The sequence below is a fragment of the Mustela putorius genome, unplaced genomic scaffold (assembly GCF_011764305.1).
Source record: "Mustela putorius furo isolate JIRA1106 unplaced genomic scaffold, ASM1176430v1.1 tig00000127_pilon_pilon_pilon, whole genome shotgun sequence".
In the NCBI taxonomy this organism is placed as follows: domain Eukaryota; kingdom Metazoa; phylum Chordata; class Mammalia; order Carnivora; family Mustelidae; genus Mustela; species Mustela putorius.
Genome location: NW_025421288.1, coordinates 15,696,498 through 15,716,572, shown reverse-complemented (window position 1 = coordinate 15,716,572; position 20,075 = coordinate 15,696,498). Strand labels below are relative to the sequence as shown.

The 20,075-nt window shown below is 68.2% G+C and overlaps 2 protein-coding genes across 4 annotated transcripts; both read left to right on the top strand.

Annotated features, from left to right (window-relative positions):
- Window positions 1-3,784: 3,784 nt before the first annotated feature.
- On the top strand, window positions 3,785-8,862 carry SYT8 (synaptotagmin 8). 3 transcript variants are annotated; one of them, XM_045066658.1, is made up of 9 exons: window positions 3,785-3,930; window positions 6,569-6,792; window positions 6,902-7,068; window positions 7,486-7,584; window positions 7,705-7,872; window positions 7,947-8,114; window positions 8,198-8,303; window positions 8,393-8,526; window positions 8,623-8,862. In XM_045066658.1, exons 2-9 carry the CDS (start codon window positions 6,699-6,701, stop codon window positions 8,860-8,862), a joined length of 1,176 nt encoding a protein of 391 aa, XP_044922593.1. In that variant the 5' UTR covers window positions 3,785-3,930; window positions 6,569-6,698. The 3 variants fall into 3 exon arrangements, with proteins under 3 accessions (XP_044922593.1, XP_044922590.1, XP_044922588.1); XM_045066655.1 differs by having other exon boundaries at window positions 3,819-3,930; window positions 6,683-6,792; XM_045066653.1 differs by lacking the exon at window positions 3,785-3,930 and adding an exon at window positions 5,512-5,646 and having other exon boundaries at window positions 6,683-6,792.
- A 1,452-nt stretch (window positions 8,863-10,314) lies between these two features.
- On the top strand, window positions 10,315-12,934 carry TNNI2 (troponin I2, fast skeletal type). Its single transcript, XM_004759693.3, has 8 exons — window positions 10,315-10,381; window positions 10,977-11,006; window positions 11,182-11,188; window positions 11,697-11,738; window positions 11,845-11,973; window positions 12,093-12,182; window positions 12,453-12,629; window positions 12,739-12,934. Exons 2-8 carry the CDS (start codon window positions 10,999-11,001, stop codon window positions 12,832-12,834), a joined length of 549 nt encoding a protein of 182 aa, XP_004759750.1. The 5' UTR covers window positions 10,315-10,381; window positions 10,977-10,998; the 3' UTR covers window positions 12,835-12,934.
- Window positions 12,935-20,075: the final 7,141 nt, after the last annotated feature.

Sequence of the window (20,075 nt, the reverse complement as noted above, 5' to 3'; positions counted from 1 at the left end):
GGGCGGCCAGTGCCAGCAAGACCAGCGTTTGCGTTGGCCTTCGGCCAAACCCCGGAATGTGCCTGCCGGCTGCACGCGGCTGTTCTTGGAACAGGCACGACAAAGCACAGACTGTCTTTGAGACATGGGTGGGCGGGGGCCCAGAGCCACGCATGAATAGGGCACAGACGTGCCGGGACAAGATGAATGGGCTCACACAGGACGGACACCCATGAATGGGCCGCAGGCGTCCAAAGACGCGGTGGAACTTGGACCTGGCTGGTGGGGCCCGGGACCCGGGGACACGAGCCTACGTGAGGTGTGGGGTGTAGGCCGCTGAGGGTACATGCTGCCCAGATCCGCAGGGACAGGGGGCAGAGCACCCCGACACCCAGCGTCACGAGTGCACAGGATTCGGGCACTCAGCAGCGGGGTGTGACGGCCCGCAGCGCCGTGAGCATCTAGGTATCCACGGTCAAAGGGTCAGTCTCCCATTCCTGGATCCATGGGGTCCCGGCATCGGCCATGCATGGTCATGGGGGGCCAGGACCCAGACCCTTGCACGGTCGGGGTTGGGCCCCTCAGATACTCCAGGATGTGGGGGCTTCAGACCCCCAAGGAAGGGGCACAGAACCATCAGGGGTTCTGCGCGGAGCCACGCAGGAGCCCGGCACGGAGACCCGGCACGGGATGGGGCTGAACGGGATCCTGCACGCCAGACGCCCATGACGGGCCCCAGACGTCTGGAGATGGGGTCTGAGCCCCAGGATGTGGGCATACATTGAGAGGCAGATGGTGAGGGGCTAGGCTGCCCGAGACCCTGATAACTTTGGGGTTCAGGGAGCCGCAGGAGGGAGCATGTGGCCCAGCACCCCGCCAACCTCCAACTGGGGGTGACGGCCCCAAGGCCCTGGAAATGGCAGAGCTCTGTCAGGTGGACGGTCAAAGTCTCGTTGCTGAGAGGTTCAGAGGAGTGGGGTACAGGCTGCCCAGGACCTGGGCCTTCAGGGGACAGTGCAGCTGGATCGGGAGATTGGGGGACAGAGGTCCAGGCCCATGTTCAGAGTCGGGAGCTGGGGTCCAGAGATTCAGGGTGGCAGGCCCTCATCTGTGTGGACAAGCAGGCTGCAACACGGGCAGCTCCCCAGAGCCACACAGACTCAGGGGGCCGCCGGCTGCCACATGCCCGGATGACCCGCACTGGGGTTAACAGAGCCAGAGGCAGCCGCCTCCGTGAGCCCGCCATGGCGCGCCTGGAGCCCGAGGCGCCCGGATGCGGGACTCGTGGGATTCCAGGTCTGTCGTCCCCCAGCCTGACCCAGCTCAGAAAGGCTGGGGGGCTTGGACGGCAGAGAAGTCGCCCCGACTCTCCAGGGAACGGGAACAGACCCCCAAGCCACAAGAACAGAATCCACGAGGACGGGCAACAAGCGGCCAGCTGTAGAGGCTAAGGCACGTGGGGTGGGCCGTCCAGCTTTTGGGGGGCTGAGGGGACACAGGAACCCGGATGCTCCAGCGGAGGGCGCTCAGGACCCACATACTGGGTGTGGGACCCAGGTTCTCAGACTAAGGGGCTCCAGAGCCCAGGCACTCCATGTAATGGGGCCAGGACCCCCTGTTGAGGCTGAAGGGGTTCAGGACCCCAGGCTCGTCGGGTGGGGGCCCAGCTCCCAAACCCCTGGGCAGCAGGGCAGACAGACAGCCCAGCACACAAAGGAACAGCACAAGTACCCAGAAACAAGGGTGACATGCACAGGCTGGGGGCGGATGGAACCCAGGGCTCTGTCCAAGCCACAGGAATGAGGCCACCGGGCCTGGCCTGGCGCTCTGGCCTACGGGAGACGTGTCAGTGGGGAATCCAGGCACCCAAGGGGCCAACGAGGGGGTACAGGCTGTCCAGGCACCTGGCGACTGCAGGCCGGAGAGTCCTGAGCCGAAAGCAGTCGTCCAACCAAGTGAGCCACCCAGGTGTCCCAAGGAACCTCAGTTTTCTGACACGGGTCCACATGCAGCCACACAGTGAGAAAGACACGCGCTGACAGGACCTAACTGACCGAGTTCTGCCAGGGTGTGGGGTCCACGTCCCCCAGAAACCGGGCTTGCTGACAGCACGGGGACTCCCGGGAGAAGACATGGAGGTCTGGGACCAGCACCGGGGTGTCAGCGTTCAGACGCGTGAGGCAGAGCAGGCTGCAGGCTCCCGGAGGCTCGGGTGTGGGGTTCGGGCGCCCTCGATGAAGAAGGCATGGGCAGCCGGCCTCTCAGCTCTGGGACACACGCCCGCGGAGAGCCAGCAAATGGGCGCAGGGCACCCCACGTTGCCCAGGGCCACACTGAGGCGAGCACCCCGAGGCCCGGAGGAGTGGGGGGCGGCCGCGGGGTCAGCTTGGGCAGGGTGCGCACGTGCTGTCCTGGCACGTCCCGCGGTTCTGGGCCAGCGGCTCCTGGCTACCCCGAGCCAGCGTTTGCCGTGAGTTCCAACCTCAAACATTCCCCAGGCGACCTCAAAGGAAGCTCCCCCGGCCAGGAGCCCCGCCAGGGCCTCCATGTGGCCGCTGGCTGCCAAGCCGCCGTCTCGGGGGCCGCGGGGCTGGCCGGGGGCTGCCAGCTCTGTTTGGTTTTCCCCTTCCCGCCCTGGAGCCTCAGACGCCCGTCTCGCCAAGGAGGCGCCGTATCCTGAGAAAGGCACAAAGACCCTACAGTAGGGCTGGGGAGGGCCGCACGCAGGGGCCATGTGCTCGCTGCACGCCAGGACCCCACAGCATGTGCGGCCCCCGCGCTGCGTCCTCCCCCCAAAGTACGGGCCCCGGCCTGCCCCCCGAGCACCCTGAGCACAGCCGGGGCTGCTCCTGGTCCCCGAGGGCCTAGCTCCTTCTGGCAAACCCCCTCACTGGGGAGGACTTGGAGAAAGAGCCAAGCCCCGCACAGGGGGACGCATCCTCAGAGCCCTGCGATGCCTGACCCGCATGCTGTGTCCCCGCAGCAGCCTCCGGGAAGCCCTGCCCGACCAGCCCGGCCTGCCGCCCCGGTGCCACCGGCTGTCCTGTTAAGCATTAACCGACTCCGTGTCCCCCCCCCCCCCACTGCAGCAGGAACTGGTTCAGAGAGACACCCTGGCCTGGGAGGGCCACTCGGGGCTGGGCGCAGGCAGGGATTGGAGCCGGGGTGACCAGACCAGCTGAGCTGGCCTGAGCCGTGTGGGAGCTGAGCTCACGGCCCCGCTGGCTCTACCGGAGCAAGGGGCACAGGGCAAGGGGAGCCAGGACTTCTGGCCCGCTGGCCCGACAGGAGCCGAGACCTCTGGGGATGGGGCGGGCCCGATGTGGGGGTAAAGTGACCTCCGGAAGGTCTGGAAGCCCAGGCGCTGGTGGGACCAGGCAGGCTCAGACAGTCACTGATGATGGTGCCACCCGGCCGGGTCCCTGTCCCGCACGCGCTTTACTGTCCTGGCCACACCGTGCGCTCCCGGTGCCTGGTTTCAGCGGCTCCAGAAAGCTGCGCTCCTCCAGACCCAGAGTCCCCATGACTCGGGGCACCCTCGGGGTGCAGAACCTTCCCGGGCCACGTCCAGCAGAACCTTCCCGGGCCACGTCCAGCCTGACTTCCCTGCAGCCGCCTCTCCTCACGTTCAGCCCAGACAGGCCGTCACCCCCTCCCGCAGGGCCTCTGGGAGGGAGAGAGCCCAGCGTCCCCGGAGGGACCCCTGTGGGTAGCCTGGCACCCAGGTCTCGGGGAGGACCCTCCTCCCAAGGGAGTTCCCCAGTTCCTGAGGGCCAGCAGTTCCGGCTCTGAGGTGGGGCTCCCCGAAGCCCGGCCTCTCACCCCCTCCCCCACCAAGACGACGGTCTCTTTCCTGGAGGCCTGGCCACGGCACCCAGCACGGTCCCCACGTCCCCGGGGTAGAGAGAAAGGCCTGGAGGCCAGGCCAGCCACAGGAAGAGCGGGAAGCAGGTGAGAATGAGACACACCTGGGGGTCTGCCCCCCCATCCGGCACCTGGGGGGGCTTCCTTTTCCCCAGGAGGAGGGCCCACAGGACAGACAATTCCAGTCAGACTGAAGGTGGAGGGGGTGGCTGGCTTGGCTTTCAAGGGTGCCAGGCTCCAGGCCACCACGGAGCCCCCTCTGCTCCTGCGTCGATGAGGCAGGCTAGGTCCAGCACAACCCCCAGGCAGGTCAGGTCGGAGGGCGGGGAGTGACCAGGAGGGCTTCCTGGAGGAGGTGGGGCTCACGCAGGCCTTGAAGGGTGAGTGGGCGGGGGATGGGAGGGAAGGGCCGCGGGAGCAGAGCCGGGACCAGGCAGGGAGGCGGCCAGGAGGCCGTGCGGTCCCCAGGGAGCCACGGGGTTGTGTCTGCATGTGCAGGAGGGAGCGTCCCTGTCCCGCGTCCGGGGCCGGGATTCCATTCAGGAAGGACGCCCTGCGGCTCCCTTTCTGGGCGGGAGAGGGACCTCCCCGCGGGGCCACCGGCGCCTGAGCAGAGGGCGACCCGGGGAGCTGCGGCGGGAAGGCGGCCCCAGGCGCTGGTGCAGGAGAGCCCTCGCCAGGCAGGCCCCCGAGTCGCCGCGGCTTCCCCCCACCCCGCACCCCCGCCCAGGGCGCCCCGCTTCCCCGAGTCGCGGTCTGGGTCCCACGGAGCCCGCGGCGCCACCTGGTGGCTGCGCGGCTGCCCGAACCTTCACCTCCGTGAGGACCTGGAGGTCCTGAGGGACCCTGTGCCCTTCCCCCGGCCTGGGGGTCCCCAAGCGCCTGTGACCGGCACCCCCCCATGTCCCAGGACCCTCAGGGGCCAGCTCCAGACATGGCCCATGGCCCAGGGGTCCATCTTCCCTGGGGTGGCCGGGGAATTCTGCCAGGCCCCCGGAGTCCGTGCCCACGCTGCCCCGCCGCGGGCACAGGCAGAGGCACGCACGCGCGGGCACCCCACCGACCTGTCCACTCTCTCTCTCTCTCACACACACACACACACACACACACACACACACACACATTCCGTGCTGACGTGGCTCCTGGAATTCTCAGCCATGAACGTCTCCCATGAAGCGACTTTAATTCCAGAAGACACGTGGGCTCTGGCATTCCAGAAAGTCTCGCTGACTGTCGGTTCCATGGGGGAGCTGGGGGCTCTGGGTTGGGCCTCTGGCGTCCTGCTCCGAGGACCCCGCGGGACCCCGACAAGCCCACAGGCCGCCCGCCGCCCCCCGGGGCCCTCCGGCAGCCACCCTGGGAAGCGGAGCCCCCTGCGGCATCCTTCAGAGGACAGAGGCTGGGGGAGGCCTATGGGCCGCCCTGAGCACCCGCACCCCACAGCAGAGGCTCCCCCAAAGGAACCAGAATCAGCTCCGTCACTTGTGGGGCCCATAAAACACGCAGCCTTTGGTTCGAAATGGTTAGAATTTCAAGACAGCCACGGCGGGCATTAAACCAGGCCCGGGCCCCTCTGAGCCCGGTTCCCTGCCGCACGGGGCCCGCCTCTTCATCCCTTCTCGGGGCTGCGGCTCCCTGGCCGTCGGCTCCTCTTCTCAGCTGCCTCCTCCCTATCCGTACAAGACCCCATGGGAACAACACACACAGCCCTCCCGGTGACACGGCTAGGCCTGGGACAGGGGACACCTGGGGCCTGGGCACTCTCAGGGCCAAAACTCCCTCCACTGAACTCTGAAGGCTCAGGTTGGTGCTGGGAGTAGGGTGGCCCCTGCCCGACCTGCTGGGGAGGGGGCGTTGGTGCTGTGTGCATGGGTGTCATGGCCACGTCCGTTCCCTGGGTTGGGGGGTGGCAGGCTCCAACCTTGGCTGCTGGAGGAGGCCAGGAGGAGCTAAGCCAGTGGGGGGAAGGTGCCCGTGGGCCTGGGGTCTCAGTGGGCACCATCGTGGCCTCCAGCACCCCCAACTCTGCGTCCCCGGTCCCTGGTGTGGGTGGGAGCAGCCAGCCCCGGCTGGCCAGGTGTGCTCCCGCCCCGGGCCCCCGGCAGGTAGGCTGCGCCGCGCCCCCTCCCCCCCACCGGCAAGAAGGGTGGCAGGTCGGCAGGTGGGCAGGTCTGGGCAGTGGCTGCTGAGTCAGTCTGCAAGGAATGTTCTGGCCGCTCCCGGCTTCACCCTGTCCCTGCCTGCTCCCACCTCTCCCTGCTCCCCAGGCGCTGCTGGCACCCAGCCCATGCCGGGAATGCATCTCCAGCCCAGGCTTGCTTGGACAAGCTCTCCCCGGCAGCCGACCCCCACTCCTCCCCCATGTGCCCCCGTGACCCCAGCAGAGCCCTGGCCCCCCAGAGTCCCCATCTCCTTGCTCCCTGAGCACTCCAAGGCTGGGGCGGTCCACCTGTGTGACCGAAAAACCAGAGTGGGCCTGAGGTCAGGGCCAGGGATGAGTCAGGACCCCGACAACAGCCCCCAGGCAGGGACCAGGGCCCAAGGGAGGGAGCCCCGGAAAGAATGGGCTTTCCTGGAGGAGGGGGCTCTGTCAGGAGGACACCTGGCCTCCTCGGCTGGGGCTGGGGGCTGGGGGCTGGGGAGGTGGCCAGGAGGCTGGGCCTGTGGCAGCCAAGCTGGCACTTTGGCCAGAGCCCAATGCCTCCCTCCCCTTGGCTCTACTCAGAGTCCTTGCCCAGGCAGACCCCAGGCTCGCTGCTGCTGGGCAGTGCGGCAGTGGGCCGGGGGCTGAGGGGCCAGCCCCAGAGGTGAGCCAGCCACCCCTGCTGTCTGCTCCCAGCCAGCAGGGAGGGAAGATGGGGCACCCCCTGGGCCCCCACAGCACCCCAGCCCCGGCCAGCACCACGGCTATACCCGGGCTCATTCCGGACCTCATCGCCAGGCTCCCTTGTGAGTTGTGGGATTCCCCAGAGGTGCATGGGGACGGTGGGCCTGGCGGGGTCAGGTGCTGTCCGGGGGGGCATCTCCGCTCCATTCCCGCACCCCCCCCCCCGCCCAGGGCCCCGCTGGGCAATCATTGTCATTGCTGTGGCTGCCGGCGTCCTCATGGTCTCCTGCCTCCTCTGTGCTGTCTGCTGCTGCTGCCGCCGTGGCCACAGGAAGAAGCCCAGGGACAGGGAGGCTGTGGGCCTGGGCAGTCCTCAAGGGACCACCAGCTCCCACCTGGTGAGGACACCCGCGCTCCTGGAGCCCTCTGCTCTGGGCTGGGCCATCCCCGAGAGCAGCTCAAGGCCCAGCTTCAGGGCAGGCTCCGGCCCCAGCGATGGTCTGGTCTCCGTAGGAGCAGAGGCAGGGAGGGCCCCCCACCCCCGCCCCCGTAGTAGAAGCGGCGAGCCACGGTATTAGGGAGGCACGTGGGACTAAGGCCTGGAGGCCCCGAATGCCGGCCCCAGAGGTTGGTCCCGGGCCCCAGGGAGCCACGGGAAGGTCCGGGGAAAGGCAGTGGTGCTCGAGGTGGCTCTGGAGGAGACCAGTCCACTAAGCCCCATCTCACAGATGGGGTATGCGCTGAGGGTATGAGCCCTTGCGTGGCCTGGCCTGGGCGTCCCAGCAGCACCGGTCGCCTGTCCCTACTTTCTCCAGGTGCAACCGGATGTGGATACCTCAGAGACTGCCCCGGAGGACGCCCAGCACTGGGGGCGCCTGCAGCTCTCCCTGGAGTATGACTTCTCAAGGCAGGAGGTGTGCGGCCCCGGGCAGGCCCCGAGGGTCTGCGGGTTCAGGGAGGGCTTGGGTGTCAGGCTGGTGCTGGGTGCGGGGCTGACCAGGGAGGGGCCCAGGCTGAGTCCCCTCAACTCGCAGATCAAGGTGGGCCTCAAGCAGGCCGCGGACCTGAGGGCCTGTGGGCCGGGTGGCACGGCGGACCCCTACGCCCGCGTCAGCCTCCCCACCCAGGCAGGGCACAGCCATGAGACGAGGGTGCACCGCGGCACACTCTGCCCCGCGTTTCAGGAGACCTGCTGCTTCCACGTGCGTTGGGGCTGGGGGGGCGAGGGGGGGCGCAGGCTGGGGGAGGGGTGCCCGGCTCACACCCGTGTCCACAGATACCACAGGAAGAGCTGGCTGGGGCCACGCTGCGGGTGCAGGTGCTGGGCTCCAAGCGCTTCTCTGCCCCCGAGCCGCTGGGGGAGCTCAGCCTGCCGCTGGGCGCCGTCGACCTGCAGCACGTCCTGGAGCAGTGGTACCAGCTGGGCCCGCCGGGCGCCGCGGAGGTGAGGCCACGCGCTGCGGGACTCCAGCCTGTCCCTGCCCTGGCTGCCTCGGCGAGACTGAGGTCCCCTCTCACCGCCCGTAGCCCGAGCCGTCGGGAGAGCTGTGTCTCTCGCTCCGCTACGTCCCCAGCTCGGGGCGGATGACCGTAGTTGTGCTGGAGGCGCGAGGTCTGAGCCCGGGCCTGGCAGGTGAGAGCCGTGCGTGTCCTTCTGCGCGGAGAGGGGGCCCTGGGCTCGGCCCTCAGACCTGGGACACCTCGGATCCCTTTCCTGCCCAGACCCCTATGTGAAGGTCCAGCTCATGCTGAACCAGCGAAAGTGGCGGAAGAGAAAGACGTCGGCCCGCAAGGGCACCGCCTCCCCCTACTTCAACGAGGCCTTCACATTCCTTGTGCCCTTCAGCCAGATCCAGGTGGGCTGCCTGGAGGAAGGGTGGGGGGGGGCCCTTGGGGCCAAACCGACTGCTGACTTTCTCTTCCCCCATGCACCTCGGCGGGCCTCCGCCCAGAGCGTGGACCTGGTGCTGGCTGTCTGGGCCCGGGGCCCACAGTTTCGGGCTGAGCCGGTGGGCAAGGTGCTGCTTGGTGCCCGGGCCTCTGGTCAGCCCCTGCAGCACTGGGCAGACATGCTGGCCCACGCCCGGCGGCCCGTCGCCCAGTGGCACCCACTGCGTCCGGCCAGGGAGGTGGACCGTGCTCTGGGCCTGAAGCCCCGCCTGCATCTGACCTTGCCTGGCTCCCGGGACTGAGGTGGGGGTGCTGCCCTGGCTTCCCCGGGGGGCACCGTAATAAACCCCTGTTCTTGCCGTGGCCGAGTGTCCTTTCTGAGCCCACAGACACTGTGGGGCCAGGGGCTCCTCCGGCACTGCTGCGGACAGGACTCCTTCCAGGGTCCTGGGGCCCTGAGGCCTCTGACCCGTGCCTGACCCCTCGGTGGGGTGACGGGGTCCCCTCTGGGGCCGGGAGGGAAGGTGCAAAGAGGAAGGAGCCCTCGCTGGCAGTGGGGCCGCAGGGTCTGGGAGGGAGGCTGCAGCCGGCCCCATGGGGACACAAGGGGAAATCAGGAGGCAGTTGGGGGTGGTCACGGCCGAGGAAAAGGACCCCAACCCAAGGGGCTGCTTTAGCCGCCCGCAGGGCCCCCCCACTTTCCGACGGCGGCTGCCACGGGCCTCCCCATCCAGACGGCAGGGGGCGGTAGATGTCTTCAGAAGCCGCGGGCCTCGGGGGCTCAGCCCTGGCCAGGAATGCAGCTCTAATCCCCACACATCTGGACGGCTTTAGCTCCCCCTGACCCTCCCCACGGCCCGTGAGGCCGGCGGGGCTGGGGCCACGCGCCCCCAGCTCAGAGGATTCCAAGTCATGGTCCTCCGGATGTCTCTGCTGGGTGGGGGGCCTGGGTGGGGGGCGCAGGCCCGGCCCGGGGTGAGAAGGGCAGCAGTCCGGGCCTGCCCAGGCAGCCAGGCGGGCCCCAGGCCCCGCGGGTCAGGGAGAGGTTCCCAGGCGGGTGGTGCCGCCATCCCGGGGTTGAAGGACAGGTTCCGAGGGAGCCAGGAACCACCCCAGGGCCGGGCGTTCCGGCGGCTGCACGGCCAGCACCCGCCCTCCCTCCTGTTCCTGGCTGGGGGGACAGGCTCGCAGCCGGGGGAGGGCAGCCCCCACCCAGAAGGCCCTCGCCATGGCTGTGGGCCACATTTGGGGGTCCAGGCCTTGCCCCCAAGCTGGAGCCAGCTTGGAGGAAGGAAGGGACGTGGCCAGCTCATGCCGGGGACCCCTGGCCCAGCTCAAAGCCCCGTGGGAGCTGCAGGGGAGCTGCTCCGGGCCCAGGAAGCCTGCCCCCCAGGGGAAGCGGAGGGGAAACTGAGGCACGCGCCCTGGCTTAGGGCCTGAGTGATCCCTCAGCTGACCCTGAGCCTGTGACCTGTGGTGGCCCAGCCAGGCCGCAGACAGCTGACCAGCAGTTCCTTGTAGGAACAAGGGAGGCTTCTCAAACTTGTCACCGAGCTCTAAATAGAGCAACCCAACCTCGCCACCTCCCCCCCCCCACCAAGACTTCTTGGACTGGACGACAGCACGCGGCTGGGCCGGGCCAGGCGGCCTGGGCAGGTGGGGAGGCCCCTGTGCCCCCATTGGTCTGAGGAGGGCTCCATGCCCTTTCTGAGCAGGGGCCCAGCCTGGGGGAGGCCATTTATACCCCTCCCCCTGGGCCCACCAGCCCAGCTTGCCGCTGCTGGCCTGACCTCGCTCCCAGTGCTGCTGCCCAGACGCTAGGTGAGGCCAGCCCGGCCAGCTTAGGCCGAGGACACGCGCTTCTTGAGCTGGCTTGCAGGATAACTTCCCAGGGTGGGGGTCCTGGGGGTTGGGGTCTCCAGCAGCCTCTCTGGGGGAGCTCCATGGAGTTGGGAGCCAGGCAGAGATGCATCCGGAGGGGGCGGGGGGTGCAGGGGTCACAGACAGCCCCCGGATCACGGGGCCTCACTTCTGGGCGGGACATGAGGAGGGGATCTGACGGGCCGAGGGACCCCAGCCCCAGGCAGGAGCAGTTTCTTGCATGCACTTGGGCCCAGAGCCGAAGGAACAGAACTAAAAATAGCTGGGTGGCTCTGGTGGCCACCTGCGAGGGCCCCCCCCCCACGAGCCCAGGGACAGCTGCAGCAGTCCGGGCCCCGCCCAGGACATTTTGGGAACACTTTCTCCTCTTCTCACCCTGGGAATCCCAAGACAGCGCCTCCAAGGAGGCCAGAGCTGGGCAGGGCGACAGGGGGGCAGGGTTGGTGTGAGGCCTGGCCCCCCCAACGTGGGCAGCGGGTATCCACGGAGGGATGGGGACCGTGGCCCTCATGCCCAGACCTTTTCTCTCCCACAGGCTCTAAGCACAGGACATCAGGATGGGGGAGTAAGTCAGCCCCAAACCCAGGGCCCCTGCTGCCCTCCCCCACCTGGGGGGGTCTCTGAAGCTCCCCCAGCCCCCTCTGGCCACCTTCACTAGCAGCGACCCCATCCCACGGCCCCATCCATGTCCCTAACTTCTCTCTTCTCTTCCCCCCACTCTCGCCCCCTCCTTGGGACAGTGAGGAGGTGAGTACCTGCTTGGGGTGCCGGGGGAGGGCATGAAACACAGAGCAGATGGGACCCCCTACCTGAGGCAGGTCAGAGGTCGAAGCTTAAGGGAAGCTGACCAGCCCGCCCCCTGAACGCGCCCCACCCAGCCACCTAGCCACGCAGAGACAGAGGAAGTGGTCTCAGCGCCTCCCAGGGGAGGGGAAGTGAGGCCGTGGCTGGTTTCCAGAATCGCTTCTCCTTTTCCACTGCACCCCCCCCCCGGCCCTGCTGGGTTCCCTTGCCTCTCCCGCTGCTCCGGAGGCATCAACCTTCTCCACCCCGCACCCCGAGCCTTCGACCTCACCTGCCACGTGGGCACAGGTGTTCTGGGCCCGGGGCCCCCGAGCAGGCCTCAGGAGCCCCAGGTCCAGCTGCCTCCTAGACGGGTCCCACCGGCCCCCCCCGGGAGACAAGTGTGGAGGGATGTGGGGGTGCTGGGGACCCAGACGGGCCCTGACTCTGCTTCCTCCCTCCAACCCTTCAGAAACGCAACAGGGCCATCACGGCCCGGAGACAGCACCTGAAGGTAGGTGCTGTCCCCCGAGAGGGCCATCCTGGGTCCTGGGGTGTGTGCGGGGCTGGGCCCGCACCGTCCCTCACTGGTCTGCCCCCTGCGCCCCTGCCCCCTGCAGAGTGTCATGCTCCAGATTGCGGCCACGGAGCTGGAGAAGGAGGAGGGTCGCCGGGAGTCGGAGAAGCAGAACTACCTGTCCGAGCACTGCCCCCCCCTGCACCTCCCCAGCTCCATGTCCGAAGTGCAGGTACCCCACCCCAGCAGCACTCCGGCCTGCTGCCTCGGTTTCCCCGTCGGTGCAGAAGGTGGTTAGGGCAGGTGGAGGTGAACCACTGCCCCCCTCCCACCGGCCGCCCCCTCCCCCAGGAGCTCTGCAAACAGCTGCACGCCAAGATCGACGCTGCGGAGGAGGAGAAGTATGACATGGAAGTGAGGGTCCAGAAGAGCACCAAGGAGGTGAGCGGGCGAGGGGCGGGGCCGGGCCGGGCCGGGCCGGGGCGAGGGGCGCTCCAGCCCGCGGGGGTAGGGGGCCCTGGCGAGGGGCGCTCCAGCCCGCGGGGGTAGGGGGCCCTGGCGAGGGGCGCTCCAGCCCGCGGGGGTAGGGGGCCCTGGCGAGGGGCGCTCCAGCCCGCGGGGGTAGGGGCCCTGGCGAGGGGCGCTCCAGCCCGCGGGGGTAGGGGCCCTGGCCGCCGCTGGCTCCCACTCTGCCGTGCCCGCGCCTCGCAGCTGGAGGACATGAACCAGAAGCTGTTCGACCTGAGAGGCAAGTTCAAGAGGCCTCCGCTGAGGAGGGTGCGCATGTCGGCCGACGCCATGCTCAAGGCGCTGCTGGGCTCCAAGCACAAGGTGTGCATGGACCTGCGGGCCAACCTGAAGCAGGTCAAGAAGGAGGACACGGAGAAGGTACGCGCAGGCCCTGCGCCCCGCGGGGCTGCCCAGCGCCCGCCTCCCGGGGGAGATTACGGGGCCGCGGGCTCTGCCGCCGGCTCAGCTCCCACCGCCCCCTCCCCAGGAGCGGGACCTGCGCGACGTGGGCGACTGGCGGAAGAACATCGAGGAGAAGTCGGGCATGGAGGGCCGCAAGAAGATGTTCGAGACCGAGTCCTAGGCCGCCTGCCGGCCCCGCGCCCGGCCTGGCGCTGCCCGCGGAGGGGACGAGGAGGACACAGCCTGTCTCAGGGGTCAATAAAGGATTCCAATCCCCGTGACTGGTCTGGTCTGGTCCCGCCCGGCCTCGTGGCCCGCGGGGGCGGCAGGGGGCCCCCGAAGGGCTGCCGGGTCTTCGGGGTGGTGCTGGTGGCCAGGCGCTGGCAGCCACCCAGCCTGCACCCTAGAGCTGTGCGTTGTGGTCAGTGGTGACCCCTCAGCCCCTGGGGTACCCCGAGGCTTGCCCTGGACACGCCCCACCCTGTGGCCTGAGTCCTGTGTGAGCCAGGATTCTGGAGAGCAGAGCATCTGTCCCCTGCGTGGTCCTCTGGGGGAACCTGCCGGGCCCAGAGATCCTGTCCATTCAGCATGATTCCAGGCCGGGGGCCACACAGGCGGGCCCTCCCCGTGCAAGGTGGGCAGCTCCCGTTCTTCCCACGGGGGACACATGGCCGCAGCCCTGGGTCAGAAGCTCCCAGGGTGGCTTCTGCCCACGGAGTAGGGACACACCCAAGCTGCAGTCCACGCTCACGCCTGGGAACTGATGTCAGGCCAGCCCAGCCCCACAGCAGGCCCAGGGGGAGGGCTTGTCTTGCCTTCTGCCCCTCCCCAAGACCACGGGCCTCCTCACACATCCAGGAATGATGCCCCAGACAGGCCCCGAGGAGGACCATCCCAGCAAGGTCACACTGTCCCACGTCCTCTGCAGGGAATGACAGATGACCCCCCCAAGGTCCCTCCACTCAGGTCATAGGAGGGGTGCCCAGGAAGGACAGGCTGCCACCATGCCCTTGCCCTCTGCACGTGCCAGCAGCCAGACACGGGGGAAGGGTTATGCCCTTGACCTCGGGCTACCTCAAGGGACCACGTTGGCCTGCCCTGCGGCCTCGCCTGAGTTCAGCTCCGGGGCCCTGCTGCAGCCCCACGGTCTGGGTCCGTCCTGACAGCCCCTCCTCAGAGAGCCTGCAGCCTGGGGCCCTGCCTAATCAACCCTTGGGCCCCTGCGCCTGTCGGCAGGGTGGAGAGGACCCAGGGGTGTTCCGGCCTGGTTCACGGAGCAGGTTTTGGCTGGATAGGGCGAGAGAGGCAGTGCCCTACCACGGACCTAACAGAGTGACCTGGGCAGCTGTCCAGGGCCCGTGTCCACCAGGAGAGGGAGGCAGGAGCGCCGGGGACCTGGCTCCCACAAGACTCCGCTCACTGGGTTTGAGAAGACTCACTGTGTGGGGAAATGAGTTTTTGTTTTTTGTTTAAGTCAAGGAAATGTCAAACACAAAATTCTGGGTAGTGATTCCCCCCGGGGGACCTGAGCAGGAGCGCCCGGAGGGGAAGCATGTAGGTTTGGGGGATGTTGCAATTCTCAGACGGGGAAGCGGATTTGTGGGTGTTTATCACACTCTCTAATGACCCCATGAGTGAGTGGATGAGGGAACAGAGGATGCGGAAAACCAGACCAGACCCTGGAGCAAACACCGAGTCCAGCTCCGCACCAGGCCCCCGTGCCGGCGCCCCATGCCTCTCCCCCGCCTGCCCGGCCGTCCTGGTGCACCCCAGGCAGAAGGGCCTGCAGACCCATAGCCTTTTGGGATTTCTGCCAAGCCTGTGCCCCCCCCCCCAGCACGTGGGTGGGGAGGGCTCTGCATTCTGGAACCATCTTTGCGGGGCTGGAGTGGGAGAGGAAACATGGCCGCCCCCCGGGAGGGAGGGCCGTGGCAGAGGGGAGGTGTATGAGAGGACTTGGTGGACAGGGCAGACGGGATGCCCAGGCCATGCTGAGGAGGACCAGGCTGGGGGCCTCCAGAGAAGGGGGTCAGAGCAGGTGGGGGCTGGCTCTGGGCTGTGGGCTTGCTGGGTGCGGGGGCCCAGGCTGGAGATGGGGGTCTGGGCGTCCTCGGAAGTGAGTGATGCCCAGACAATGGGCAGGCGGGGGCGGAAGGAGGGCGCCACTCCCGGAGTCCCCAGCCACGCGCTGCCCAGGGAGGACCCCGAAGGGCGGAGGAGGGCAGCCTCGGTGCAGGGGATGGGCCTGCGCAGTGGGTGATGCTGGAGGTCAGGGTGGACACACAGCCCCGGGGGGACCTCAGCTGGGGTGTGGCGGGGGAGGGTGCAGTCTGGAATCCACGTGCTGGAGGTCAAGGACAGGAGGGCGCGGGTGGGTGAGCTGGGCGTGTGTGCAGGTGTCGGGGGAGGGGTGCCCCGGGGGGGGGCAGGTTCGTGCCCACAGCCATTTCCCTGTCTCCAGACCACAAGGCCGAGAGGCGCAGAGCACCCCAGCGCCCAGGCCTTGGTCCCCGACGACACCTGCATGGAGAGCCTCGTGGAGGAGGGGCTGAGCACTGGGCCAGCGGGCGCGGGGTGGGCAGTGACAGAAGAGAGGCAGCGGGTGACAAGGACGCTGTGTGGCAGGGGCAACAGAAGTGGGGTTTCGTGCAGAACGGACTGCGTCCAGGTCTGCGCCTTGGGCAGGCAGGACACCCACGCCCCGTCTCCACGAAGCAGGTCGCACGGCGCCCGGGGCCCCGAGGAGCCGGGGCGGACGGTCGGGGATGTGCGAGTCTCCTCTGTGTTCTCCTTCTTACAATATTTTATTTACCTGTTTGACGGCGAGAGAGGGAGCCGTGGGAGACGGCGAGGCAGGCTCCCCGCGGGGCAGGGAACCCGATGCGGGGCTCCACCCGGGGACCTGAGCCGCAGGCAGCTGCGCCGCCCGCAGAGCCCCCGGGGGCCCTCGTCGCCTTCTTCTTCCTGAAACTCCTCCGTAAGTTCGAAGTAGCTTCTCCGACGTGGGACTGCTCTTTGCCCAGCGAAACGATGAAGTTCTTGAGCAAACGTGAAAACAGGTCACGAGGGATGTGGCCATGTCGGGCAAGCCCTGGGGCCAGGACCACAGCGCCAGGCACCCCTCCCTGGACGAGGCGGAGGTGAGGGGGTGAGTGGGGGCGGGCCCAGGAGACAGGGCAGGGGGGCCGTGCCACCTGGGAGCCGGGGGCCTGGGATGGGCGTGGTGCAGGAGCTTTCCGGACACGACCGGACTTGGAGGGGTTTCCCGACCCTCTTCACCTCCACCCCTGCTGGCCCAGGGGAAGCCTGAGGGGGGCCCTGGAGCCAGAGTCCCTCTGTGAGTGAGCGTCCGCCCACCGCGGCCCAGCCTCACCCCGGCCTGCCTCACCCCTGCACACTGCCCTTTCCTTGGGCCCTGAGCACCAGCTCTGTCCGGGCCCTGACCTGCCTTTGCCCCTCATGGGGCCTCCCTGCCCCCCACTGTCCTGTTTCCGCGTCCCTGACTCCTCCAGACGGGCCGCTGGGCCTCAGTCTCCCCCACTGTAAAATCGGACACGGGAGCATCTCATTGGCTGGCCGGGTTGGGGGGGCTCCAGAGGCTCACCCCAGCCTCACCCACCTCAGCCCCCGGCCTAGAAACATCTCTGGGCTGTCCCGCGGCCGCCTCCACCCCACCCTCCAATTCACCTCCTCCAAGAAGGCTTCCATGAGCCCTCAGCCCCAAGGGCTGGACAACCATCACTGGAGGGGAGGCAGGCCCCTGTGGGGGACACAGGAGTTTCGGTGTCCACTGTCCAAACTGGCCTCCAGAGTGCACTGGCTTCCTCGCTTCCCTGGCTGCCTGAGGCCCTCTGACATCCGCTAGGGTCCCCCACGGCTCCCCATCTCCCAACCACCCAGATCACCAGCGCCCTTGCTGGACTCAAAGCCTTCATCCTCGGAGGAGGACCAGCCCATGGGAAGACCCTCCAGACAGCTTCTGCCACCCCCCGGGTCCACCCACGGTCACCTGAGACCCCAGCCTTGGGGAGGGGGCCCTCCTGCCCTGCACCCACCCCCTTGCTCCGGAGGGGATTTCTGGCAACTCCGGGGACAGACGGGCACCAGTCCACGCCCCTACCTCTGCCCCAGCAGGCCCCCCCAGGACCCTCTCACACATCAGTGACTTCAGCCCTCATCCTCCAAATCAGAGGCTGCAGAGCACAACCCAAGGCCTGCCACCCTTCCCACAAGTGACCGCACCCCTCCCCTCCGCTCGGCTGTCCCTTCCGTCCTCACGGGCCCCGGCTCCGGATCTAGTTTCTCCTTCCCCATCTGTAAAATGGGAGAAGAGAACACCTCCTCTGCTGGGCTTCCCCAACGTGTCTGCCCCGGCTCCCTTTCAGACATCCTGTCCCCACCCGTCCCCAGGCAGCCCAGGGGGCCTCCTCCTCACGCTCCTCACACCCAGACTCCGGGACCCAGCTCACCGTGATGGAGGAGGGGGACCCCACAGCAAACCCGCCCAGCGTCTGTGGTGCCCGTGGAGGGACCGGGCCCCAGGACCCTGCACCGTGTGAAAGACACCCCGTGCACCCCAGCCCGGGCGAGCTCAGCGCGCTCACACTGCCGCCCCGGACACATTCGCTTGGCCCTCCCTTGTGCCTCCAGCCCGGGGCATCCGCGTCCGGAGTTGTGTCCCACCCAGGCTCTCCCTGTCTCGTGCCTGGGCTTCCTGACCAGCCCACCCGGACCCCCGGAGCACCCTGGGCACCCTGACCCCTCACCGCCTCACCCCCGTATCTTGCCCAGGGGGCTGAGACAGGAGCCACCCTCCCCCTCCGAGGCACGTACCTCGCGGACAGGTGAGGCCCCAACCCTGAGCTCTCGCTGCTGTGTGTCCAGCCTGGCCCCTGGAACCCCCAGCCTTCCTCCCGGGCTTCTGGCCCCTCCCCTGCCTGCCGGGGACCTGAGGTCCTCAGGGAGCAGAAGCCTGGGGTCCTGGAACAGCTGCAGAGCCCCCTCTGATCCCACAGTGGCCCCAGGCCTGCACTGGAGAGAGGACGGAGCTCCTGAGCGCCGTCTTCCCTGAGTGACAGCTCCCCACGGCAGGGTCCCGGGGCAGCGTGAGGCAGGACCACGGACCGGGTGACTCAATTCAGGCGCTCTCTGTCCCGCGGTCCCGGAGGCCGATGTCCAGGATGCAGGTGCAGCAGGGCGGGGCCCCCGACCCCAGGCCTCTCTTCTCGTGTGTGGACGGCTGTGCTCTTCTCTTGTCCTCACCGGGCTGTCCCGCCGCGTGTCCCGATCCCCTCTTCCTGAAAGGATCCCCATCACACGGGGTCAGGGCCCAGGGGCCCCGTCTGCCCTCCAGCCCCCACAAAGCCCCCAGCTCCTGTATGGCCAGCCATGCCCCCAGGCCTGGACCCCTGAGGGCGCCGCTGGGCCCACAGCAGTCTGCGCACAGTCCCGGTCTCGGTCTTCACATGCTCAGTGCGCCTCCTGCGCCCTCAGAACCCCCTGCCCGTTGCCCCAGGCTCTCACCCGCGGTGCCAGCCGCCCCATCCGCCCCCAATCCCCAGCCTTTCCACATGGCCCGTGCTGGGACTGCTGCCACCCACCCCCCGACCCTGGACGCTGGCCCGTGGTGACACCCCCTCCACGAATGGTGGCTTGAGCTCAGGCCTCCGCAGGCCTCATCACACCCCGTGCTCTGCCAGGTCACCCATCCCGACCCGCCTCCGTCCTGCCTGCCTGCCCCGCCCCACGTGCTGACCACGCCCCGGTTCTTCATCTCTGCTCGCTCACTCTGCCCACCCTTCCAGCCCCTGTCTCCTGCCTTGTCACCTGATGTCACTGAGTGTGTGGTCCTGGTGCCTCCTTCCCTGGGAAACCCATCCCATCCAGGCCTTTGAGGCCACCTAGCCCACGGATCCCACTGCCCCACGACAGTGGCCTTGGTGTCCCGCCGACAGCTTGGAGTCTGTGTCCCCCGCGCCGGACTTCCGTGCTGCCCGCCCTGCACAGACCTCCTCCTGGCCTGGCCCTCGGGGCCCTGGGCTCCCCGGCTCAGCACGTCCGGTGTCGGAAGCCCGCCCAGCTTCCACCGGCTGCCGGCAGAGCTCGCTCCAGCGCGACCTGGGACCCACTTGTGGCTTCCCTCAGCCACTCCCTGTCACTGGACGTGGCCTGGGTGGAGGGTTTGGATGCACGAGGACAGATGAGACAACGCCTCTTCCCTCCCCCACGCCGTCCTCCTGCACTTTGAACAACGAACAACGAGGGACAGGGAGGCGCGGGGGGTCCAGCGGCCAGGGCTGGACAACTCGGGGGCCCCGGGGGGGGTGCTGCAGGGCAGGGAGCAAAGCAGATCTCCGGGCCGGAGCCGGAGCTCGGGACGCGGGGCCAGATGAGTCCCACCCGCGCTGACGTCCATGTCTCCCGCGCAACGTGGGGTGATGGGGGGCCTAGGTGACTCTGCGGGGGGAGGGGCGGCAGTGTCTGAGCCCCTCCCTTCCGGACACCTCACTGGGTGGCCAGGTGCACCCTGAGTATCCCCAGGCTCCACAGAGCATCCCTGGGCCTTGGGGCCCCACCTGACACCCCCAGAGAAGGGGACCGCCTCCTGCCCTTGCGCCCCAGCAGGTGCTGGGGAGGCGGGGGGCGGGGGCGGGGGCGGGGTGGGGAGGGCAGAATCCCACATCCAGTGCGGCTTAGATCGCGGAAATGTCTCGTCCCTCCCTGTCCCGGAGGCTGGAAGGCCCAGCTCTAGGTGTGGGCGGGTGGGTCCCTTCTGAGGCCAGGAGAGACCATTCTGGGTCCGTCCTGCGCTGCTGGTGGTTTCCTGGCTTCTTTGAAGTTCCCTGTCTTGTAGACAAACCCCCCCTCCACCACCCCACCGGCCTCCGCCTCCATCCTCACGTGGCCTCTCCCTTGAGCGAGTCCAACTCAAGTTTCTCTTTCCATAAGGACACAGTCGTATCAGATGAGGGGCGCACCCCAAGGACCCCACCTGCAAGAACCCTATTCCCAAATCAGGTCCTGTTCTGAGATCCTGGGGGTCAGGACTCCCCCGAGGAATTTGGAATTGGGCTGCCTTTGGGCCTTCGGGGCTGGGGATAGGCTGAGGGGGAGGGCAGCACAGTCTGGAAGGCCCTGGTCTCTGGGGAGCACACGTGCCAGGCTTGGAGAGGGGACTAAGCAGGTGGGCTCGGCACACGAGGCCAGGCCTTCAAGGCCGGTCGTGGCAGAACCAGCCTCGTGGGCCTGGGAGGAACCAGCACTTGGTTTCCAGCGCCGCTGTTTCCCTTTCCAAATTCTTAATAGTTTTTGTTCCGAGGCCCCGCGTTTGCACTTCGTACTGGGCCCCTCGCAGCAGGGCTCTGGCCTGGCCTTCAGGCAGCCAGGAGCAGGGTAGGGAAGCCATGTGTCAGGGGGCACCCG